This window comes from Tauraco erythrolophus, chromosome 9, assembly GCF_009769465.1.
Source record: "Tauraco erythrolophus isolate bTauEry1 chromosome 9, bTauEry1.pri, whole genome shotgun sequence".
Taxonomy (NCBI): domain Eukaryota; kingdom Metazoa; phylum Chordata; class Aves; order Musophagiformes; family Musophagidae; genus Tauraco; species Tauraco erythrolophus.
In genome coordinates, this window is record NC_141473.1 from 36,963,578 (window position 1) to 36,986,431 (window position 22,854).

The 22,854-nt window shown below is 38.1% G+C and overlaps 1 protein-coding gene across 2 annotated transcripts; it reads right to left on the reverse strand.

Moving 5' to 3' along the window:
- Positions 1–2,931: 2,931 nt before the first annotated feature.
- Positions 2,932–20,007, reverse strand: SLC25A16 (solute carrier family 25 member 16). 2 transcript variants are annotated; one of them, XM_086616479.1, is made up of 9 exons: positions 19,914–20,007; positions 18,828–18,920; positions 16,438–16,571; positions 14,720–14,783; positions 8,771–8,892; positions 8,164–8,230; positions 7,230–7,392; positions 6,280–6,348; positions 2,932–4,487 (listed from the first exon to the last, which is right to left on the reverse strand). In XM_086616479.1, exons 1-9 carry the CDS (start codon positions 20,005–20,007, stop codon positions 4,331–4,333), a joined length of 963 nt encoding a protein of 320 aa, XP_086472605.1. In that variant the 3' UTR covers positions 2,932–4,330. The 2 variants fall into 2 exon arrangements, with proteins under 2 accessions (XP_086472605.1, XP_086472606.1); XM_086616480.1 differs by lacking the exons at positions 16,438–16,571; positions 19,914–20,007 and having other exon boundaries at positions 18,828–18,858.
- Between the last annotated feature and the right edge of the window lie 2,847 nt (positions 20,008–22,854).

The following is a 22,854-nucleotide window of genomic DNA, read 5'->3' on the forward strand; positions in this document are numbered from 1 at the left end:
TAGTCTCTTTCATGTTGCCTACACATCCCTCACACACTAAAAAATAAAATCCTAAAAGAATACAGTTATAAAAGTACAAAATATGCTTTAAATATTTTTTTGAAGTTAGCTAAAATCCACATAGTCTGGGGAATCTCTACAGAGTCTGAAATCCAGAAAAATACCAAACCTTACTTTAATACCAAAAGTTGCACTAAAGCGTTCAGACTGTCACTCTTTTAATTCTTTCTGGCATCAGTGGTTGAGAAAAACGTTCTTAGAATTTTAAGATACATCAGTGTTCTCCATCAAGTTTGAACTGTGTAAATTGAGGAATTCATTGTCAAAAATTTGTTATCACAAAATAATGAAATTTGTTCCTTCGAGTCCTGTGACAAACAGGGACTTAGCTAGCTATAATTACAAAGAGTTAGTATGCTTTATATGCCCTCAATTTTTCGGCCACAGATTCAATCAGGGAAATCTATAAGGGAAACCTACAGCAACTGACTTCGGTAATATATTCTTGCCTGCTGCCACTCCAGATAGCAAGTTTATTCCTAAAACTAAATCTGAGATTAAATTTACCTTGCATCAGATCTAGCAAGTGTGCAGCCATAGTGAGCTGGTTCAGTAAGGTGATGCCAATAAAATCCATTCAATTTTTTTGATGGGTTAGCTTTTCATCAGATCCATGGAAGCACCATGGTACTAGCACTGTGGTAAAAGAACAGGTCAGATCCTGCCAACAGGAGTGGAAAGGAGAGCAGGAGTACAGGAAACCTAACTCAGACCAGCCTGAAGCATCCTGGGATCCACTCTGAGGATGTTCAGGGGGCAGTCTGTCACTCATGTCACTGCAGCAGAGATCTCTGAGCTGAACAACCTCACTCACACTATTGGCACAGAATAAAAACACAGTTAAGCACCAAGCACAGAGATCTTTTCTTTTTTGCCTGTTTGAATTTAACAAATATAGTTGTTCTGAGTTGCCAACATAAAAGACAGCTTGTAACAAGTGCCTTCCATGCTCCTTTTTCAGGGAAGGAGGGGAGGAATTCAAAGAGTGTCAAGGGAATTCGTCCACCTTGAGGTCTCAGCTCATTTAAATGAGCAACAAAAAACATCTGGAGAATATCAGTAATGAAATAAATAGAGACATTAGAATTAATCAGTGTAAAAATGGTTCAAATAAACGAAACTCTTCTGTGTAACGACTGCAAACTGCAATATTGGTCACACATAAATGCCTTTGTTACAGCAGGCAAAATATTAAATTGTAAGGATGTGAGGATGAAGTATGGCGTTTATTTTAAAGACACAATGTTTAATCACTGGAAACAAGCCCCTCAAGACTGAGATGTTCAAGACGTATCATGGATAAACCTGTATGAAACTGTCTCACCTGAAGGAGTCGTGAAATGGTGAGCCTTTCTTTTCTGCTAATGTAGAGTATTGAAAATAGGTGGGTTTAACAGAGTTTAAAAATATTATCCAAGGCTATGCAACCAGTTCTTCACAAAAATAATTACTTCACTGGATAGAACTATTAGTTATGAGATTATTAAGATATGAATTTTTAGGAAATAGACAAAAACAGATATTCAGGCCCCTTCCATTTTCTGAAAAAGTAAACAAAAATAATTAGAAAGTATCTCTTGGCTAGAGCCTAATATCATATGTTTTACTGGCTAAAATTAGATGTTGCTTGTTCAGTACAGTGAAAATACTGAAGAGACAGACAAGAAAAAAAACCCAAGGGAATAAGTTTCAGTATTTCTACTATAACTACTATAACTATTTCAGTAGTTCAAAATGAAAATAAACCCAGTTTTCATACAACTGCCACCGGAGAAAGAAAGAGGATTTACAACTAAGTCCCATGTTTTCATTGTAGTAGTCAGATATTCTAAATAAATTCTATGTTCTAACTGAGTAAGAAATACCCGTATAAGCTTTCCAGAAAGAATGAGGAATAGCTACTAAAAAAAAAAAATATTGGAAACTCCGGTCTCATCCCATCTAGCAACTGGACAAAAGTATTTTTCTTTCATAGACCTTGCTCAAAAGTATTAAAATACTTCCAAATTTAAAATTATTCATACACTTTTTATTTTGAAAATCTAATCCTGAAAATATAGCACAGTTTCACCCAGTAGGCCTATTTTTCACATTCAATATCCTACTCAGCCATTTAGGGGACACTTTTTACTGCTCTTTTCCTCTCAAGAGTGAATACTCTGGATTCTGCTGTATTCTGCATAAGAACTGCTTAACTTTTCATGACAGCTCAAACCTATTTGAGGTCCTCAAATATATGACTTTTACTAAAACTAAGACATAAAACTCTAAATTTAAACATCCTTACAGTACTAACACGGCAAAGAACGGGCACCTGAGAAGATACAGGAAAGAAAAACGGCATATCTCTCTCTTTTTTTTTTTTTTTTTTTTTTTTTTTTTTTTTTTTTTTTTTTTTTTTTTTTTAGTACAGTGGATTTAACTCTATTGCAAGGACTGACACTGAGGGTGGTGAGGCACTGGAACAGGTTGCCCAGAGAAGTTGTAGATGCCCCATCCCTGGAAGTGTTCAACGCCAGGCTGGATGAGGCTTTGGGCAACCTGATGTAGTGGAAGGTGTCCCTGCCCATGGCAGGGGGGTTGGAACTAGATGATCTTTGAGGTCCCTTCCAACCCAAACCATTCTATGACTTTAAAAGATCAAAATTCACTGTGATATTGGTTAGTTTTCCTTTAAGTGAAACTAAAGATTGAATGAAAAATCTTATCCGTTGTCTCTTAATTAGAATTGACAATGTTGTGCAGATTTACCTACAAGGGCAAACATACAGATAATTGCAGAAACATGCATTCTTTCTGGCTGCAACACGTACAAATCACACAAAGACATTAGTTCAAAATTTTTAATAAAATAAATTCAAATACATCTCCTTCTCTGTCCATAACTACATTGTTAAACATCAAAGAAATACATACTTTTAAGAAACTGGGAAAAAAAATTGAGCCACAGAATTTGGTATTGAATATATAACTCAAAATCCAGTTTGTCAAATATGTCAAAATTAAACAAATCAATCTTATCATTCACCACTTAACATAACAATTATCAATTCTTAAAAGACATTGCTAAAATATTTACAATAAATAAATAACTTACATCACTTAAAGCAAATGCTTTACAGTTTCCTGAATCAAGAGAGTAAAATCAAGAGTACCAATGCAAATCAACGAGCCTGGAAAACAATTCCCCCTACAAAAGGAACTGCAGGAGGAGAAAAACATGTAATAGTCTATTGCATACCACACTTCAGAAACAGTACATATGCACGTCTACAGGCTCAAATAAAGTCTTCATTTTCTTTTCTTGCCCAAGAGGTTGACTATGGTCCATATGCATAAATAAGTAAATGCAGTAGCATGCAGTCTTGTTTGTCACCGTGTCTTAAGGTAGGGACAGACCTGTTTACACGAACTAGTACTGGAAAGTACATGAAATACTCAGCCTTCCATAAACTGAATCAAGAACTCCCACTTTCACAGAAAAGGTACAGAAATGCCTTGTAAGATTAGGCCCATGCTGACTGCATTAAGGAGATCTTTTCTAGCACTTGCCACTCTAAAAGTTCCCCTTTGGTATTTTTGTGTAGATACAGCATGTTTTAGAGCAGAACGTATGCCAAGAAATTGGTTTCCAAACTGCAAGATTTCTAATAATGTTAAATACATCTTGTCATTTTTTATTGAAATGGTTGAAGAGACTTTCACGTGTACCAATCTGAAGACATATGCATTGTTCTTGCATACAGAAAACTTGTACAAAAAAAAGAATGAAAAGATGCTGTAGCTGTGGTCTGCTGAGTTCAGCTTCTACAGAGCTGGCAAGGATTTGAATATGAAAATCATTGCATTTTGTTCAAATCAGTTTATTCAATTTAATTTTTAAAGAAGAACAGCTGTCTAACTACTAGCTTAAAAAGCAATACAACCATGTGTCTAACACCTGGAATGGTGATAAAGCTAAACAACTAACAGCTTGAAACCCGTACAAAATGTGGGTGTAATTTTAAAACTGTGTAATTCTTAACATTAATCTAATGAAGCCTAGAAGATCAAGTGCAAAAAAATGTTTATAGCTACCTAATGTGTATTTTGATGTCTCCTGGTTTGACTCCAGGAGATTAGCCACACTTTGGCAAATAAAAATGTCAGACAACAGCAGTTCCACAGTAATAGATAGGATTTTTTTTAACTTCAAGTAATTTACGCACCAATATAATTTGAGGACTGATAGTGTAGTTTTACAAGAAAGTCTTTTAAAGGAAAAAAAAAATTAGTTGAGGTGCAAGACTTGTTTCATAAGTTCATACGTGGTAAAAGCCACAGCCTGGGAAGGAATACAACGAATATAATTTAGAGATAAACCACGGTACAATCCTCTTCGTATTCCATGTTGTTGATACACGTATTTCAGTGTCTGCACCATTGTACTGGAAAAATAAGAACTGAAATCATTATTGGATACACGTATTCAATAGTCAAAATCACCTTCTTTAAATAAGAGACACTTGTTTTACTTGGTTCTTAAGAATCTATCGAGAAAAAGTCACAGGACTCCACATAGCAAAGCACTGTTTTAGAACTCAGAAGCTTCAGCAAGAAGCAAGACTCAGACTCTAAGCTTCTGCAAGAAATTTGGGCACAAGGGCTGAGAAATGGAAAGAGGACAGTGCAATTCCATCTAAAGAAGTGTCAGTCTGAAAATACACGCCCTAAAAGGCATATTAAGACATTTTACACCAGAATGGCCATGCATACTCTGTAACCTATCTGGCAGGAAGGAGTTGAGAAGCATCAATTCTTACTATAAATGTAATATGGAGTAACAGAAACATAATTTGCCCAATGTAGCACACAATTCTTGCATCAAAGATCAGTATTTAGGCTTGCATCCCATCATTCTCCTTCTTTGAGAACTTGATCATACTACCCGTCCTCCTAAAGCCCTGTAGATAAATTTTGTGTTTACCTCTGTATTCTACATCTTGCGTGTAGCTTCCTCCACCATGACACAGACCTAGTATTTTCTCTCAAATGAGAAATGCTAGAATTTATGTTAAGTATATAATATTTGCAGTGTATATGCAAGGCAAATGATCTTCCTCACGTACTTACACTGAAACTGAGCAAATGGATGTTAAACGCAAACCAATATAAAAATCTGTAAGGTGCTCAGTATTTCCAAGCTACTGAAGACACTGCTCTTTGAGAATATCTTTCATACGCCTCAAAGCTTCAAGATTTCCTACTTGTTTTATCCTCTCATCCTCTGAAGACATATATATCCACTCTCCTTCAAGGCACAGCTCTCTCCAAACACAGTCACAACAGTGTTTTTAAACTGGGAAGCCTAATGTCTTATGTAAAAGTACTTCTCGCAAACGCATAAAGTAAAACCCCAAGAACAACTGGCACATTTGTACTGTAAGAGTATCTGGAGTGAAAAACAGCCAAGCAAAAAAAAAATGTTAAGGCTGCGAAGGAAAACAGAACAGCAACTTCCACTGTAAGCAACATCTAGGTTGTTTGTAAAAGGTCACTGAGAGAGGCTACTGTTAGCAAGGTCCAATGCGCCCCACAGGAGGTTCACACTGAACCACGCTGGATTCAGGCATGCACAATTCCACTGAAAGTAACTAAGACAAAACCGTCTTGGAATTGAATTTGGTTGAGGCAATTTGAAAATCAGAAAGTTTTTCAAGATGAGAGCTGATTTAATACTATGATTTTAAGGATATTACGGTACTTCCACTTCTAGTGGAGGAACATCAACCAAGTGTGGGGTGTGGGACATCATCATAAACGCAGGAAAGGTCAAATAAAACAGTATTATGCAAAATCATCTTATGGAACAGATTCTGCACCATTTAAAAAACACTTTGAAACATTTCATTTCAGTAGAAGCATGCAGTCCCTCTCTTAGGGATTCTGCTAATATTAAAGAAAGACATCGCAAGTTGAGTTAAAATTTAAAAAAAAACGTTACTAATACACACACAGTGTTGGTAACGAAAGTGCCATTGTGATTTCAGTTATTTTTTTTAACTCCAGAGTGATAATGGCAGCTTTTATCTGTGTGGAAACTTATTCATTGAAAGAATGAAGAAACCAACAACATAGTAGTTTGGGGGGTTGGTTTGTTTTGTTTCTTTTAAACAAAGAATTTAACTTTGCTCAGACATCTAAGAATTCAGTTACTACGGATGAAACGAAAATACTTACAGGCACTTTTCAGAGTCTGGGAGAACCGCTCCTAACTGCATTCGCCTACGAGTCACATCAAGGGGATATCTACAGAGGAGATATGTAAACAGCAGTTCAACCAGATGCCTGGTGACTCTATGAACACTGTTTGAAAAACAACACAAAGAAGTCCATGTGCAACCTCCAAGCTCCCTTTTCAGTGAGTCAGGAATCCGGCTCAGATTCTCAACACAGCTGAAACTTCTCCAAAAAGGGAGACTTCCCATACACAACCAAAACCAGAAAATCAGATCTCTTAATATATTCCATTTGGCACGTGTAAGGAAGACAGAAGAAGATCAGATGACAGTATAAAGCAGTCTGTAAAACGCTGGAGGGAGAAGACACCTGAATCGAAAATAAAATTAGCAGTTTAAAGATTAACAGAAAATGACATTTGTAATGCAGTGATTTAGAGTGAAAAAATTGATACCATATAAGTCCATTAAATTATTTTATGGACAAAATAAAACATGACAAGGACAGCATGAGAATGGAGAAAGCAGGCAAAGTAATAAAAAGAAGTAATGTCAAATACAATATCTAAGACTTTTTTTTTTCTTTTTGTTTTTTAATTTAATTTGATGGCTTCACAGGTTTACACTGTTTTGAAAATAAATTGGAATAATAAAATTCTGCAAATTACGTTCTTGGTCAAAAATCTTACCAAACAAGAGTCCAACTGATTTTAGGAGATTTGTCTGAATTTAATTGATTCAATGCATATATCTTTAAAGACCCTGAAGATTAAATATATATTTAGTAAATGAAACAATAGGAAATAACTGAATTCCAGTGTCTGATTAACCTGATTTAAAAACCTTACTAATAACTAGACTTACATAAAATCATATTCTCAGATTAAGGTTTCTTTAGAATGAACAACTATAGAGAGAAAAAAAAAAACACCAAACAATACCCAAACTTACGATATCGTCTGAGCTATTGCTCCAGCTATGCCACCACACAGCAGATTTACATGAGTTTTCAAAACTAAGACATCGGGATTATCTAATGAAGGCCGTCCAAGCAAGTTAGGTGCTTGAGCAAGTCCAATGCTCTTTAAGGTACCAAAGGTAAAAAATGAAAAACCTAAAAGGAAATTTAATTTTATGTACTTTCATAAAAAAGCAAATTATTTGTCGATGCATCATCATCATAAACAAAAAGCTGCAATTACAAAATGAAACTATTTTCTGATTCTTTTAGAAGTTTTTCTTCAGCAGAAAGAAATAGACAAATAATATTCTGAACTTCTACAGTAACTTCTGTCCAAATGAATTAGTGTTTACAATTAATATTAAAAGAATGCTTTAAATAAGCTAGACTGGGGATTTTGAATTACTGGATTGCTGTTAAGAGTAACTCCTAAGACCTTTTTAACTGAAGAACATTTCTCATCTTTTCAATATCAGTGTAGTTAAGCTGGGCAGTTCTGATGTTCCTCCACCCCACGTCACCCACTGCTTTAGCTTGTGTCAGAATTTACACAAAAGTCGCCAGGAGATGGAGCCAGTTCAGAGGCCGTCTAGATGGATCTACCTGTTTGAGAGAAACATGCTACATGCCTTCTTGTGGGAAAACTGGAAAGCAGAAGAGAAAGAACCACTACTTTACCTCTCTCCCTCTCAACTCCAAGTTTCAGAAAAGCTAGGCTTTGCCTAGTGAAGATGCATTAACCCACACAGATCAACTCTAGACTAAGGAGTTGCAAATGCTTCTACTGGCTTCCCTTCTCCATTCAGTGAAAAACAGAATCCTTGATTTTAACAGAAGCTAATTAACTAGGTGTGCAGCTCTATTACGTAAATTTAGTAGCGCACATAACTGCTGAAGGACTGCCATGTTCTGTTTTGAACTTACCCGCATACGGTGCCATTCCTACAACAGTTGGCATCAGCCCTCTGTAGAACCCACTAAAACCACCTTCCTTGGAAAGAAAAATACAAGTACATTTGTGGCAAGAAATACAACAAGTGCCTTAACAAGTTACACGACTGTTCATACACATTCATATGACAGCAATCTGACTGGCATCATCTAGCACCAAGGAGCTAACATCAAGTTCCATTTCTTGTGCCTGAAGAATTGAGGGGACAATTGCCTGGCTCCATAGAAAATAAATACGTGAAAATGAAAGAGAAAAATATCTACACCCAACATCATAATCTAGGAGACATTTTTGCACTACACATATCCCTCCTCCCCAATTTTTTTTGTATCATTACTACTTGTTCTTGAAAAGCAATTTCTCTCTGCTGTTTTTGACCTCCCACTTACATGAGTCCTAGCTACATCTTAGAAGCCTAAGTAGAAGGAAGCATCCAGATAGTTTTTTACATTAAAAAATTCAATGTGCACGCAATGAAGCCATGTTATTTTCCACCAAGCCACTATTTTCAATGCAGTGCAACATTCTTTAAAGAGCACATTTTGCTTTGACAGGACTGAAGATGAAAAGAAAAAATACCTTTGTGTAAATCATCTTGAATGCATGGATAATTCCCATGTACTTGTGTTCCCCTTTTACTTGGAACGCCAGACGAACTCTAACCATATCAAGAGGGTAAGTACAAATCACTGCTGTAATACCTTTATTAAAAACAAAAACAAAACAAGCAAACAAAACTCGCCTACACCTTATCTGATTCTAGGATTATTCTGAACATTCGAATTTCCTTTTGTGGCAGCAAATATAATAGCATATACAAATTATTTTGTTGAAGAAACACTTAAAGTCACTTATAATCAACAAACAGGAACACTAACTTCAGCAACACACAAAGGATTTATGTTTATACTTGGTGTTCACTGAAGCTGCACACCTAGGCCTTGATCTTCCAAAGATTTATGGGCTTAACTGTATTCACATGAGCAATCTTATTTAAGTCCGTGGCTCATAAGCATCAGGCTAGTCAAGTGCATTAGCTTTACTGGATTGCAACCATGAGACCTAATCCTACCATATCTTTAAAAAAAAAAAAAAATCAAAATACCAAATGTACATGTTTAATTTCAAAAAGGTTGTGGCAGAATTTGATGCAATTACTGGATATTAGTACATGTATCTATCTATTGCATCTGAAAATACTAAATATATTCTAATGACAGTTAAAATAAAGTCAGGATTGTACTGATGAAGAGTACTTAATTGCGTTGCACTACTGCATTTTAATAGTTCACGTTACACCAGCACTTCTGTTTTAAAACTGACCAAAAAAGCTATTTCTAGACTTAAGATGCCAAAAAAATAAAATCTTACGATTCATCCAGTTACGAACTGCTTCAAAACTGATTAGATGCTGACCAACCTGTAATTTTGGAAACAGAACTCCAGTACAGATTACAACTTCTCTAACAGCTACCTGAGTAACAAATTCTTTTCTACTGCTAGTTTTTGAGATAAACCACTCAATGGCTGACAAACGATTTGGAGGGAATAGTTAAAACTGACGATTAAAAACAGAGGTCATTTTCTGGTGGTATACAACCATAATTAAAAAAAAATACCGGGAAAAGGAGAGAAAGCAAGCAAAAATCTACATAATTGATATTGTTTTCTAGCAGCCACTCTGATTTAGCTAAACATCACGCTTAAAAATTGGCCCTAAAGAAGATAAACACACTTTCTATACTAGCAGGAAAGTGCCACTCTTCCTCTTAAGTTTTAATAGTCTCTTAATGAGATCTCTTTTTGTAGGTCTATCATTTCCCCTCCTTTCCACAAGGTCAAGAGAAAACCACAAGGGGGGAAGGAGGGGGGGGTGCGGGGAAAAACAAACCAACAACAAAACTCAAACACAACTCTAGCAAACAAACTCTTCATAACTTGTATGTCTGGAGAGAGAAAAAAAAAAAAAACAGCAACTTTAGTAAGCTGAATGATCTGACAGAAGATACCGGGATTAGATGGGGAGAAAAAAAAAAAAAAAATGAACACCATTAAGTGAGCTATCCAAAAAGCTGACACTGGTCAACTGTCAACTGAGTAAAGTTTGTGGCATTCTGGAGTATCCTAACAGTAATTTATTTTAGAAGACAAAAACATCTCTTTCAGAAATTTTGGATGACTCCTCTGAACAAAAAGCAGACATCTGCAGTTGATTTCTGATGTTCTCACCCATAGGGTTCAAAAGCTGGAAGCTGCAAAACACCAAAGCAACTTTAGGACTGTTTCCACTGACCTACATTATTAAATGCGATCCCTCAGACTACAGCCTTTCCCTAATGGCTTGCCTGAGACATCCACAAATAATGTAAAATGGATTAATTCAAGCAGTTTAAAAAAAAATAACTAAAAAAAAGGAAAGAAAGCTATTACACAGCTTAAGAGTTCACAGGAAATTCATCTCACTTCAGAAAACAGACAACTTTATCCTCCTTTTCTTTCCAGTCATGCACTGATATGTATCCAGGAACATTTTCTGAACAAAGACTAGCAAACAGATCAACCAAGAGTTTGGTGAATGCACTAACTTGCAAACACAGTCCAAAAATAGTACCAAAAAAAAAAAAAAATCAAACAGTACTGAAAGAAACCATATGTAGTAAAAAAAAAGGGATTTCTAACACCAGCCACAAAATACGCTTTCTTGAAGCAACTGGGAGAGGTATGTTACTGCTTACTGTTCATATAAGCAAAACATAAACACAAGGGATCGAGATTTCCTTTGAGGCTCAGAAGAGACACTATCCTTCCGGAGAGGAATGGTGGCCAGCTTTGGGATACAAAGCCATTGTGGTGAAGTCTACAAAATTACTAATCTCATCTCTACTCCCTAAATAATATGAGTTATCAGAAGTCAGAGTAGAACATCGTAAGGCTGATTCTTTGTCTTGAGGAAGCAAAGTCTATCCCAAATGAGAGTTGAGCCAAAAATCTCTCCCATGGTTGGTTAAACAGGACAAAATCTGAAGTATCTCAACAATTAAGAGATACTTGCTGCAATTCCCAGTGTCTGATCTGAAATAATCATAATAAGGCAGTGTAGCTCCTCCCTAAGGAGCCATTTCTTCAAAAACAGTAGACTTTTTCACTGCAAATGCTGACTCAGAAGTCAGGAAAGACCGTTCTTCACTTACCATGTTGTCCTCAAGCACCTTTGACCACTCTGGAGGACAAGATACTAGGTTTACACAGATCTTTACTAAGACTGAGCGTCAATGAAGCACAACAGGAATTAGCCTGTCCTTGATTTGCTTCCCAGGCTTTGGGAGTTAACAACGATATTAGCTGTACAGGGATTTATACCTGTGTCTCAGTTTCGCTAGTTTCCTCCATTCTTAGTAATTCGCTTTCTTTGAAAATAAAAATTAAAAAACATCTGGAGCAAGAAAAAAAAAACACACCACAACTGAAATACATTTACAAAGATCAGGTACTGCAAACATATCTGATACACAAGTTTTTATGATTTCTGTATCATGCTCTTTGTACTTTATCAATAACTACACCCATCAAATTAAGTACTACCAGTTGATTCAGAGGTATCTGGTTCCAAAAGTGATAAGTGCAAGTCACAGCCTTGAGCTGCAGAAGATCTGCTGCTTAACTAGTATAAAGATTAATTTCTCAAAGTGGCATCTTCTGAACAAAACAAAGTTTCACAAACTGTACATACAAAGAAATAGCTGACGACAAAGAATATTATCAGACAGGTTAAAGAACTGCCTAATTTACAAGTCCTAATATTTCTAGACCTCCAATATCTCCAATATGTAATTATTTCCTTCTGAATTGCACCTGAAGAAATAAACAGCACAGATTATTTTAAAATGTTAACTCAAATAGGTAACTGCTAATTACATCCTATTTAAAACTGAGACAGTCAGTAACCTCCTAGATCAGTGCTATTCTCCAATCGCCTTTACTAAAAGTAAAAAGATAAAAACAAAAACATGCTTTCTGTATCAGTTTCATGGAACTTGAGTTTATTCTAGGTAACGTTTAGTCTTTTTTGGCTTTTTTATTTTTAAGTTAATCAAGCGCAGGAGAGAAAACACACGTTTCTGTGCTTTAATTCAGATTTTTCAATTAAAAAACTAAAAACCGATTTAGATTAGCAACATAATCCTGTGTTATTTGATCATTCCGCCTCCTTAACCCCACTAACCTCTATGATTTCTCCATCTTCTCCCTAGCTCTGTCTTTCCTTAAAAGAAGTTATATACCATTTATCTGTTAATGAGGTGTTACAACTGAAATTTGAATCACACAAGGCTCAGGAAATTCAGAGTTAAAGCTTCCACAGTGACTTTAACCTAGCCTCCTTAAATATATGCATTACAATAGGTTCTTCTTTCCTCTCACTCCACCACCCCCATCCTTATTGCCTTGTTTTTCCCTGTGGATATGCTTTAGATCCTGTTTATCAGTTACAGGAGATACTCAAATACCACTTCGAAGCAGGTCTGTTGACTGCTAGTAATGTTGGAAACACTGACATAAGCAAGATTTAAGTATTAGTAGCATACACAGAAGTGAAAGCAGACAGCTGGGTGGCTAGATGGCATAGAGGGGACAAAAAGGAAAGGGAAACAAGGGCTATCCGTTTTCAGCTGCATAATATTGGATTCCAGGAAACTGTGAAGACCCTCCTCTCCACCAACATTGGGGTGCATGCAACACACTGTCTCCTTTAGTCATTTAAACTTGGAAGAAACAAAATAATATCCCTTACTGGAGCCAGCAAGAGAGTCAGCCACAGGAGTTGAAGCAAGAAATATTACCAAATCCTTTTACAAGTCTTTTCTTATTTTGTTTGCAAACAGAACTTCTGTATCAGATTTCAAACTCCACACTCTCCTTAGTGCCTCCTTCTTCCCCCATATCTTCTTGACATACCCTCTCCTCTTATTTATCTAAAGAATATCCAAAAAAGCAGTTAATGCCACCTAGTAAACAAATACTAGCACACTCATATGTGATACCGTTACTATACCTGACTGCTATATTCGTTTCACTGCACACCTAAGTCCAGTTCACCTACTCAGCTTTGGGGTTCTCAGTATCAGACTGCTGAGTATATTGATCTTCAATGCACCACACAAAGCATTTCATTTGATCACAGTTTCCAGATGGCACTGTCTATTAATTTTATTTCTGTTACTCTAACCACACAAAACAGATTTCACTAGTAAGGTGCTTAAAACGATGCCAGATGCTATTAATTTATCTACGTAAAGAATTCCAGCATGTCCAACACTGACAGAGTTAAGCTGATTATTCAATGTTTTCACAGTGCCTCACGAGTCAGTTCCAAGTGTCTGACAAGGCTCCTGAAAAAGCTAATAATAAGCTTTCGGGGGGGGGGGGGGAACACAAAAAATTATGTGTTCTTTAGTACGGCTAAAGCCAGGGGGAAAGAAAGAAAGGGAAAAAAAAAACCAACACAAAACCAAACCAACTTATGTATTTTTTTCTACTTCTTTCAGACAGGAAGCCAGCCAAGCTCTGGAACGTATCTTGCCAAATGGGTTTTGCTAGTTTTTAGTATCTTTTCATTTCATTCTCTTTTCATTTCATTTCATTCCCCTTTAATTTTCATTTCCTTTCCTTTTCATTTCATTCTCTTTCCTTTTTGTCTGATGGCATGCACAGCCAAAATACTTTCATGAGGTCTTCCCAGTTTAACTAAAGGTAGTAGTAACAAACCCCAGTATTTTTATTCCAAAAGAAGTTAAATATTAATACTCATGTCATAACTATTTAAGGACTGTCACTAGACAGTATTAAGCCTATTTTACAAAGTAAAAGCATATGAAGAACCACTTGGATTAAAAATCAGTCCACTATTACTTACCTTTCCCTGTTTTTTCTTAGCTACCTTTGGCTGAATGACTAGCAAGAGGAAAACAGAAATGCATAATAATACTATATACCGGCAGTTTACAAGCAGGTTTTTCTACTGCTGTTGCATGGTATCTTTTAACATCTGCACATATGCTCTAATGAGTATCATGACAATCCTACATCAGATGTTGAGAAGTACAGACACTTCTGGCAAATCCAAAGAATCCACTCATTTAAGAAGCTGCTGTTGTCTGTTTCTACAGGCTTATATTCAACTTTGTAGCAACAGCTGACAGGTTGATGAGCCAATTCTACTAAAACCTGCATCTTTATACTTCATCTTGATGACACTGGATTTTTCATTTTTTAAAAGCCGTAATAAACACTATAAAAACTGTGCTTTACTACACAGCACAGAATTCGATGCTTGAACAAATATATTTTAAAGAATACTCTTAGACAAACAGTTTTCAATTAGGCAACTATTTGTTACATTAACCATTTACTAGTGTTTTTGCTTAATACAAATTTGGAACTGTTTGACCTGAAAAAACATCAAATCATCCTCTAAACAAATATTAACTTTTCAGCAAAAGGGATGTCTGAAATGCAAATACAAAACTATACCTGCCATGGATCCAGCCATTAATCGATGCACATGCCCTGAAATCCCAAGTTGCTTCTTTATTACCTACAAAATACAGAATATTTACAACAGTCGTATATCAGAAAACACAGGGAAGTACATCGCACAGTTTATTAACACATTAATGCAAACTCTGTAGCTGTTTCAAAATTTACAATACTACAAGTTCAAACCAGAGCACTTAATTACTGTTTAAAGAATTTTCTGAACATTGCTGCTGTTAGCAACCTCTTATTAAGAACATGAAAGTGCTAAAATTCTACTAACGAGGTAGAATGATTAGTTGAAAGCATTTCTGCTCTTTGCTTCAGAAATTAGATTGTTTATTTAGTTATCTTTAATGCACATCAAACAAGGCAAGCTGAATACTATCCTTGTTGCATGATAGAGAGCAAAGGACACTGAGCAAAGTTGAAAAGTAACACAACTGAGAAAAGTAAATTTTTCTCTCATACACAGCATGTGAAATGTACTCCTATAAAGATATATTTAAGGTTTTGTTTAACTGGACTAAAAAAAAAAAAAAAAAAAAAGGAGAAGAGAGAAAAATCGGACAAGCATTTGAGAGCAAGAACTTCCTAAGTTACATTACGTCCTGAAAGGAAGTTAGAAATTAGCTTCCAGGCTCCTGCCAAATAACTGAGACTTTTTAAGAAGCAGTTTCTGCTATAAAGAAGATCATTTCATATCTTCCTTCTTTAAGAACTGGAGATTTTTTCATTTTACACATTCTTGCAAAACAAATGTTTGTTGTCAATTAGTAGATAAAAATTCCTGCTATGATGCTAAATGGTTTCTTGAAATTTGCAGATGCATAAATCATTTCATTATAAAGCATGGCATGCAGTCTTTTATTCAAACCAACATAAAACAAGCATAGCTCAACAGCATTTCTAATTATACCACAAAAAAAAGAACATATGAAACTCATTACCACTACTTCTTTGTATCAGCTTTCTGAAATTTGTTCTTTTGGGAAGGGAATCACAATTTCAATCTCACTGTCTTCAATTTACTTCACTGGGTTCTAAATCTGACCTTTCAAACACAGAATTCCTCATTGCTGACAGTAAAACTGTATTTCTCACTACAGATAAGCGATGTTTAAAAACATGTTCATGCTAACACCTCACCTCCACAAGATGTTGCAGGATTTATTACGTATTTATTGTGAAAGACTAAACACACAAGAGCAGAAAGGAATCCACAGATCCTGCAGGACCTTGAAATCAGCATTTTCTATTCCCGGTCATTTCTATCCAGAGTCTGACAGAGTCATTTGTCAGGTCAAATAGAACAATCATATCCAGACAGATCAATCAAGTATTAAGAATCTGAACACAATATGATAAAGAGGTTCCATTTTACATTTTGCTCCTACATTATTGAGAAAAGGCAACCTTACAGCAATACAAATAGCAGCACAATTTAGACTACCCTTTTCTTTCATTAAAAAAAAAAAATATTCTCAACAATATAGTGGTACAAAAATTGGTGGGAATTTTTTTCCTTAAGTGACACTGCAAACACTGTTGCCCTGACATTTTTAAAGCATAGATTCAGATAAAATTAAAGCAACCTTAGAGAAGACATGCAGCTAATTAATAAGACACAAAAGTTTCAGTGTTAGTTTTGATCACTTAAAGAATTCATTGCAGGCAGAAAAAAAATAAAAGGAAAACAAAATAAATTCAGCTACCTTTTTATATTGATCAAATGCCATAAACTGAATTGCGCCATATGGAAAGATTCTAATCATCATTGCCCCGTTTCCTTTATACAGCCCAAGGTAACCTTCCTTTTTGGGGACAGCACACAATGTAGAAAACACTCCTGCCAGCAATACAAAAAGAGGTATTTAACAATTACACTGGAGAGGATGAAGGAAGAAAAAAAAAAATCAAGCAAATATTACCGACAATAAGAAAGTAAGCATAGAACTAAGGCTGGATCATGTTGTTCACGTAACTACGGAGAGTGGAAAATCCACTTCAATGCCCGAGCATTGCTGGAAGGAGGAGGTTTAAGGTTAAATTTTATGAGCTCTCTCACCTCCCACACTCAGGGGACCTCTTGCTCAATTCATGCATTTCAGGCCCCTGGCCCACGACTTGCCTGGACTGCAAGTAATCCTATTGCAGACGATACTATCCACCCACAGAAGCTAATACTAGCAATAGAAGGAAGGGAACAGGTTGACTTGCAATTCAGTCAATTCAAAATAAACACTTAAAAATCAAAAACCATGGGAAAACAATCTATTACTGCTACATGCCAAATCAGACATTAAATGCCATCACTGAAAAAAGGAAGTAAACAAGTTTAAGACTCTCATTACTTACAACTTAAACATCTCACACTTTCTGTCCCAGAGTTGTTGCAACAAGAAGCAATCCTATTCCCTTTTAATAGGTGGGAAATAACGCAAGATCACACAAAGTTTGGGCAAAACCTAGTTTTATTACAAACATACTAGTTACACACAATTGCTATCAAATGGATTTTTTTTTTTTTTTTTTGTAAAGGAATAAACTGTATCAGTTAAACGGTTTTCATTCACATGCAACTACTTAGGAATACAAGAGCTGAACACGAAAACATTTGTCTTACTCTCAAGCAGAAAAAAAGATTATTTGACAAACTTTCGTTTGAAGTTTAAAACAAGTATTAATTAGTTTCTGGGGTTTTAAGAATACATTAAATGTATTTTTAAGACGTCACACTTATTACGTGCCTCTGAAAATACTTATGCCATGATTAGATTTTCTCCCTACCCTGCAAATGAGTTACTGTTCTTATTTCTTAAAACAGGCTCTGAGATCCACGTGACAAACTCCACAGAGCAAGGGCAGTAACAACATTTAGTGAGGACCTTGATGAACTAATCCATCGTTGTCTCCACTTACAGGTATCCCATCCACATAATTCTCTTTCTTGGCTACATGTAACAAGGACACGCATTCAAGTCAGACACATTTCCAATAATCAGAATAATCTCTAACACCCTAAACAGGGAAGAATATAAGATTTTACTTGCCAGTTATGGCACAGTACAAAGTAAACAGAAAATAAGGATTTAAAATATCAGTCAAACCAATTATTTCAGCCTTCCATTCTTATACTGCAGATTCGAGTGCATACTTACGTGACTGTGTTACCAAAGCATCACGTTGCTTGTGTTTCCTTTTTCAGCACAATGAAGTGACTATATAGCCCCTGAACTTTGTTTCAAGATCTATTTTTCCAGTCTTTCAAAAAAAATTATCTTTAGTCTCTCTGTTAAAAATTCCTAAGTTTTGTTACATGTAAACCTAACCAACTCAAAAGTATTATTTTTTCTTGACAACTGTAACACACCTAAATTTCAGAACCTAAGTTATGACATATTTCAAGAACCCATGACATAAAATACCTCAAATTCTATGCACGAGAGGGCACTGTTACAGCCCCTCAGAGAACGGTTCTGACCACGCTGACAACTGAGAGTTTATTCTCTCACCATGATGCAACGCAGATGCCAAACACAGACCACCTGCACCTTTCGCCAAGCACAAATCCACCTCTATCTCCAACTCGTACGAACCGCGCTGCTGTCTGCGAGCTTAAGTACAAGTGGGCCTTGCAGGACTGGGCCGTCACTGTCTTGTCATCATCAGCTCCATGAGAGCTACCAAGCTCTGGAAAGCACGGATTCCCACAGCCCCTGGAAGCTGGCAATGCCTGCAGCAGGCTGCAGCAGTTACCAGCGGTGACAGTTTTTATATAAATGACCCAAGCTTTGGACCTGTGATTTACCAATCTCCTGCTGGCTTCAGTAAGAGGAAGATCACGCCTAGCTCTCACATCCCTTATTGAGGATTATTCTGACATCTCAACCTCCAACCCATCAACCCATGCTGCAACTTACTCGCACAGGGTTTTGTTTTTCTTTTTAAACACTAACAAAACACAGAGACTGACCAGGCGGATACAATCTTCTCTCTGACTAGTGCCTTTTTTTTATCAGCCACATTGCTGAATAAGTCAAGGTACCCAAACCATACACGTTGCATTTAAAACCAAAAATTATACATACAGCAGCCATCTTACCTAGATGTCTGTAATGGTGGTTATGAGCTTGCAGCAAAATCTTTACTCGATCCAGTGGCGCAGTAGTTGTTTTGGCACAACATCCTGCAACACCTTTCCGAGAGGGGAAAAAGAAAAGTGACGAGATGCAAGAGTTCTTTACGTCAGCAGATAAGGGATTTTTCTAATGTATTTTTAAATGCAACAGTGGAGGAGAAACTCAAGAACTGGGAAAAGATCTGATGATGAGGAAGCAGCCTCTGTTAGAAGCACGCTACAAAACCTTTAAAGCCTTAACGAAACGTATAAGCTACTTTTCCCGATTACAGAAACCCGGGCCACCACCTCTCTCAGCTGCTGAAGTCATAGCAGCAGCTTTCAGAGAAAGTTACTCCGGAGTTTTCCGCCCTGCTTTCTCCTTCCCTTCTGCAGGGAGCAGCCTTAGCTGCTCTGCCCCAAGGAGCGGGCTACGTGTCCGCCGTGTACCCTGCGCTACCTCGGAGCGAAGATCCGACGGCGAGTGCAGCCTGACGTGAAAACTTTAAACAAACAAAACGTCTTCCAGCCCCCTGGCAAACCGGACAGCGGGGACAACACCCTCTCGGAAGAGCAAACAGGCTTTTCCTCGAAGAGGTTAATGACGCGGGGCTGCGTTTGCTGGGCTGCCCCTCCCTCCGCACCACCTTCATCTCCGTAACAGCAGCCGCGACAGCTTCAGGGCGCGGAGAACCCGCCTTCCCCGAGCGCCCGAACGACAATCGGGGTTCTCGGAACGTTCGGCTGGCGACTACTCGGGGCCCTTCGCTGGTCCCCACACACGTGCGAGTCACTCGCGTGTCCCGGGCCACCCGCGCTAGCGCTTTAGGGGAATAACGGGGAAAAAAGGAAAAGAGACCCCCATGTGTCCCCAGGGGACGAGACCCTCGACGGCAGCCTTGCCAGGGATACTGACACGAGAGCGACCTCCGCTTGCCCGCCGCGCCGCCCTCGGGGCCCGGCCGCGGCGCCCGCCCCGGCTTCCCTGCTCTCCCCCGGCGAAGCCCGGCCTCCCGCCCCGGGAAGCCCGCAGAGACCGGGCCCGGGCCCGGGCCCCCCCGGGGCACCCACCTCCGGCGATGAAGGAGCGCAGCCAGTAGAAGTCGCGGCGCGCCGCGCCCGGGGGCAGCGCGGCGCCGGGCCCCGCCGCCGCCGGGGAAGCCATGGGGCAGGGCCGGGCGCTGGAGGCGGGCGGCGGCGGCGGCTCCCTCAGGCGGCGAGCGGGCGGCGCACGGTGCCGCGCGGCGCCGGGCCCCGCCGCGGCGCAGGGGCGGGGCTCCGGGCAGCCCGCGCCGTCACGGCAGTGCCGGCCGCGCCGAGCGATGGCCGCGGCGCCTGCGGATCGCGTCAGGGGCGGGCCGCCCCCCCGCCGCTTCCCGTTGGGCGGCGGCGGCCCGAGGAGGCCGCGGTTAACCAGCCCGCAGCCGCCGCAAGAAGCGGTTCTCGCCGTCCGTGGCAGAGCAGGATGGCTGGGGAGGGCAGCCGGCGGTGTGAGTTGGTAGTACCCCCGGGCATCGCCTGCTGCTGCTTAAAAACGGCTATCGGTGCCCTCTTCCAGCGAATAAGTGTTTTTAGAGCTGTAGGGGCATGCAGCCAAAGCCTGAATAGCTTTAATTAGGCTATGCAATAAAATGCATCGATTTTTTTAAAACCATTTAATTAGCTACATAAACATCATGCTAGAACATCAATATTTCTTTTGTCTGCAGTTATGGTTTCATATTTAGCAAAAAATACTCAGTATTTGTATTCATACTCAAGTTTCAAAATACATCAGAAAGGGAAGTAGATGTTGCCAAAAAAAAAAAAAATTAGCTTTTTTGAATCAGAAAGGTCAAACCCAGTATCGTCTCTGCAGCTGTCAACATTTTTTGCAGTTTTTCAGGTTTTCTGCAGTGTTGCTGGTGAATACAGTGTATAGGGCTTTCCAGGAGGCATGTAGTTAAACTTTTTTGCTGTCTACTTTTGAAAAAACATCGAACACTCTCTAAATGCTGGTGCATGGTGTAAGGAAGAAGAGCATACCAGATGCCAGACACTGGTGAGAAAGTTAGTGCTGTCAGCTTTTCTCTTGGTTTTCTGCAGTTACTCATATTTCTCATACACTTTTTGCCCCATACCTCTTGACCTGAGTTCCAAACATTTCACATACCAAAAATCCCTTTTTTGAAAGTCAGGCTTTCAACATGAAGAAAACAGTCAAACAGATCTCAATGCTCACACAAGTAAAATGAACTCATTTCCAAACAAATTTGCTGGAACATGGAGGGGTTTTTTTTTTTCCTGCTTGTGTCAAACTGCTTTCAACAGAAATTACTCATTTTTTCCTTTCATAGGTTACATTGCTTAAAATTAAGTTTACTTCAGCACTAGGAAAACTTTATTTTGCTCTGTTTCATCATTATGTCATTTATACATTTGAGGAATGGCTGTTACAATACACGTTCTTTCCAATAAAAAAATACATAGCAAAGGTGAACAAATTTCTTCCAGAAAATATGGACTACATCCTTTATAGCAGAAAACTCTCAAACCTTTTTACATTTTTTTAATATACCTGGGAAATTAATAATTTTTGTTGAAGTTGCTCTGATGTTTAAGTCTCTAAGGGAAAAGCAACTGTTCTGTGAGTTATTGAAGCAAGCTTTATAGTCACTGTTGATGTGGTTTTCCCCAGCCAATTTGTACTAATTTGGGATTCTGCTCAGGAAAAGCCACCCCTCCAACACAGCAATCATAGTGCTTTAACAGCGCCAACTGTAGAAACTTAATTTACTTACTCATCTCACACAGAAGTGTTGCAACTACACTAACAGCTGAAAGTCATCTAGTTTCTAGAGTTTCACCAGTGACTAGAAAAATTGGATAACTGCATAAATGGGCTATTACTTCTTTTGGACACAGGCAAGATATTTCAGGGAGGTACTTTGTCACTCCTTGTAATTTAGGAAAATGCGCACCATGAGTGCGTACTGTTAAAGAAGGCAATCAGAAGCTTACATTGCAAAATTAAACAGAATGTCTCGGAGATATGCTAACATACAAAGGAATTCAACAGAGCTTTACATGTATAGTCTTTTTTAAAAAAAATACTTGAGTGTTACTTACTGGTATAAAATGCTCTGAAGTTCTGTTTTATTTACTAGTTTTTGTAGTACTTCATTTGTACTTTCAAATCTTTACATTCTCACTGCTGTAACTTCATCTTTTTACCTTGAAGTGTTTATGCCCTGTGCTGAATTTCTCTGGTGACCTCTCTTTTATGAGCCACTCTTAAAAGTCATTAACATTTTTAATGTCACTCAGGTTACACTCATGCCTGACACTATGTCATCCTTCCCTGGCAGATTGGTGATACAACAGGGAAAGCTGCATCTTCAAGTCAAGATTCTCAAGAGCAGAGCTGCCAATTTGAAGAAAAAAATCAAGCAGGTAGGAAGCTTTATCAATAGCTGTAGTTTGTTTCTGAATTTTTTGTTGTTGAGGATGCTTGTTTTCATAAAGATGTTTTGAATATTGAAATAAATTATCAAGGCTAAAGGTAGGCAAGCTATTCTCATGGTAGCTGTTGCTGAAAAGATTATTTTCAGTCCTCTTAAAATACTGATGTACAGCCAGCTCTGTTTTAAGACAGTTATGCAAATTATCTTCAAATGTCATGCCTCTAGGCTATAAGGATGAGAAAGATTTTCTACTTCATACTTTCTTCTGATCTTTACTCATTAGTGACCTGAAGTAACATCTATCTAGTTGTCTGTTCACTTGCCCCAAACTATATCCAAAACCACTATAAGTCCAGCACTTTTCCCACATGGGACTCAAGAATTTGAGGGTTTTTTTCCCCTTCTTCCACAACAGGCATTATGGCCTGCAGATTAGAAATACTTGCACAAATCTCAGTTCCTTGCTGGTGCAGCATCCTGAACTCCCTGTATCTCTGTCAACAAGCAGACAGGAGTACTGCTTCCTAAGGTCAGATGGCCTAGGAACCAAGGGTGACCATAGCATAGGT

Bases quoted from the DNA above. Each gene is read 5' to 3' on its own strand.
- SLC25A16 (XM_086616479.1), bottom strand. From the start codon at position 20,007: ATGGCTTCCCCGGCGGCGGCGGGGCCCGGCGCCGCGCTGCCCCCGGGC. The intron at 18,921-19,913 runs GTGGGTGCCCCG...CCTCTCGGAAAG, and splicing joins GCGCTCCTTCATCGCCGGAG to GTGTTGCAGGATGTTGTGCC. The intron at 7,393-8,163 runs GTAAGTTCAAAA...ATTTCCTTTTAG, and splicing joins AGGAATGGCACCGTATGCGG to GTTTTTCATTTTTTACCTTT.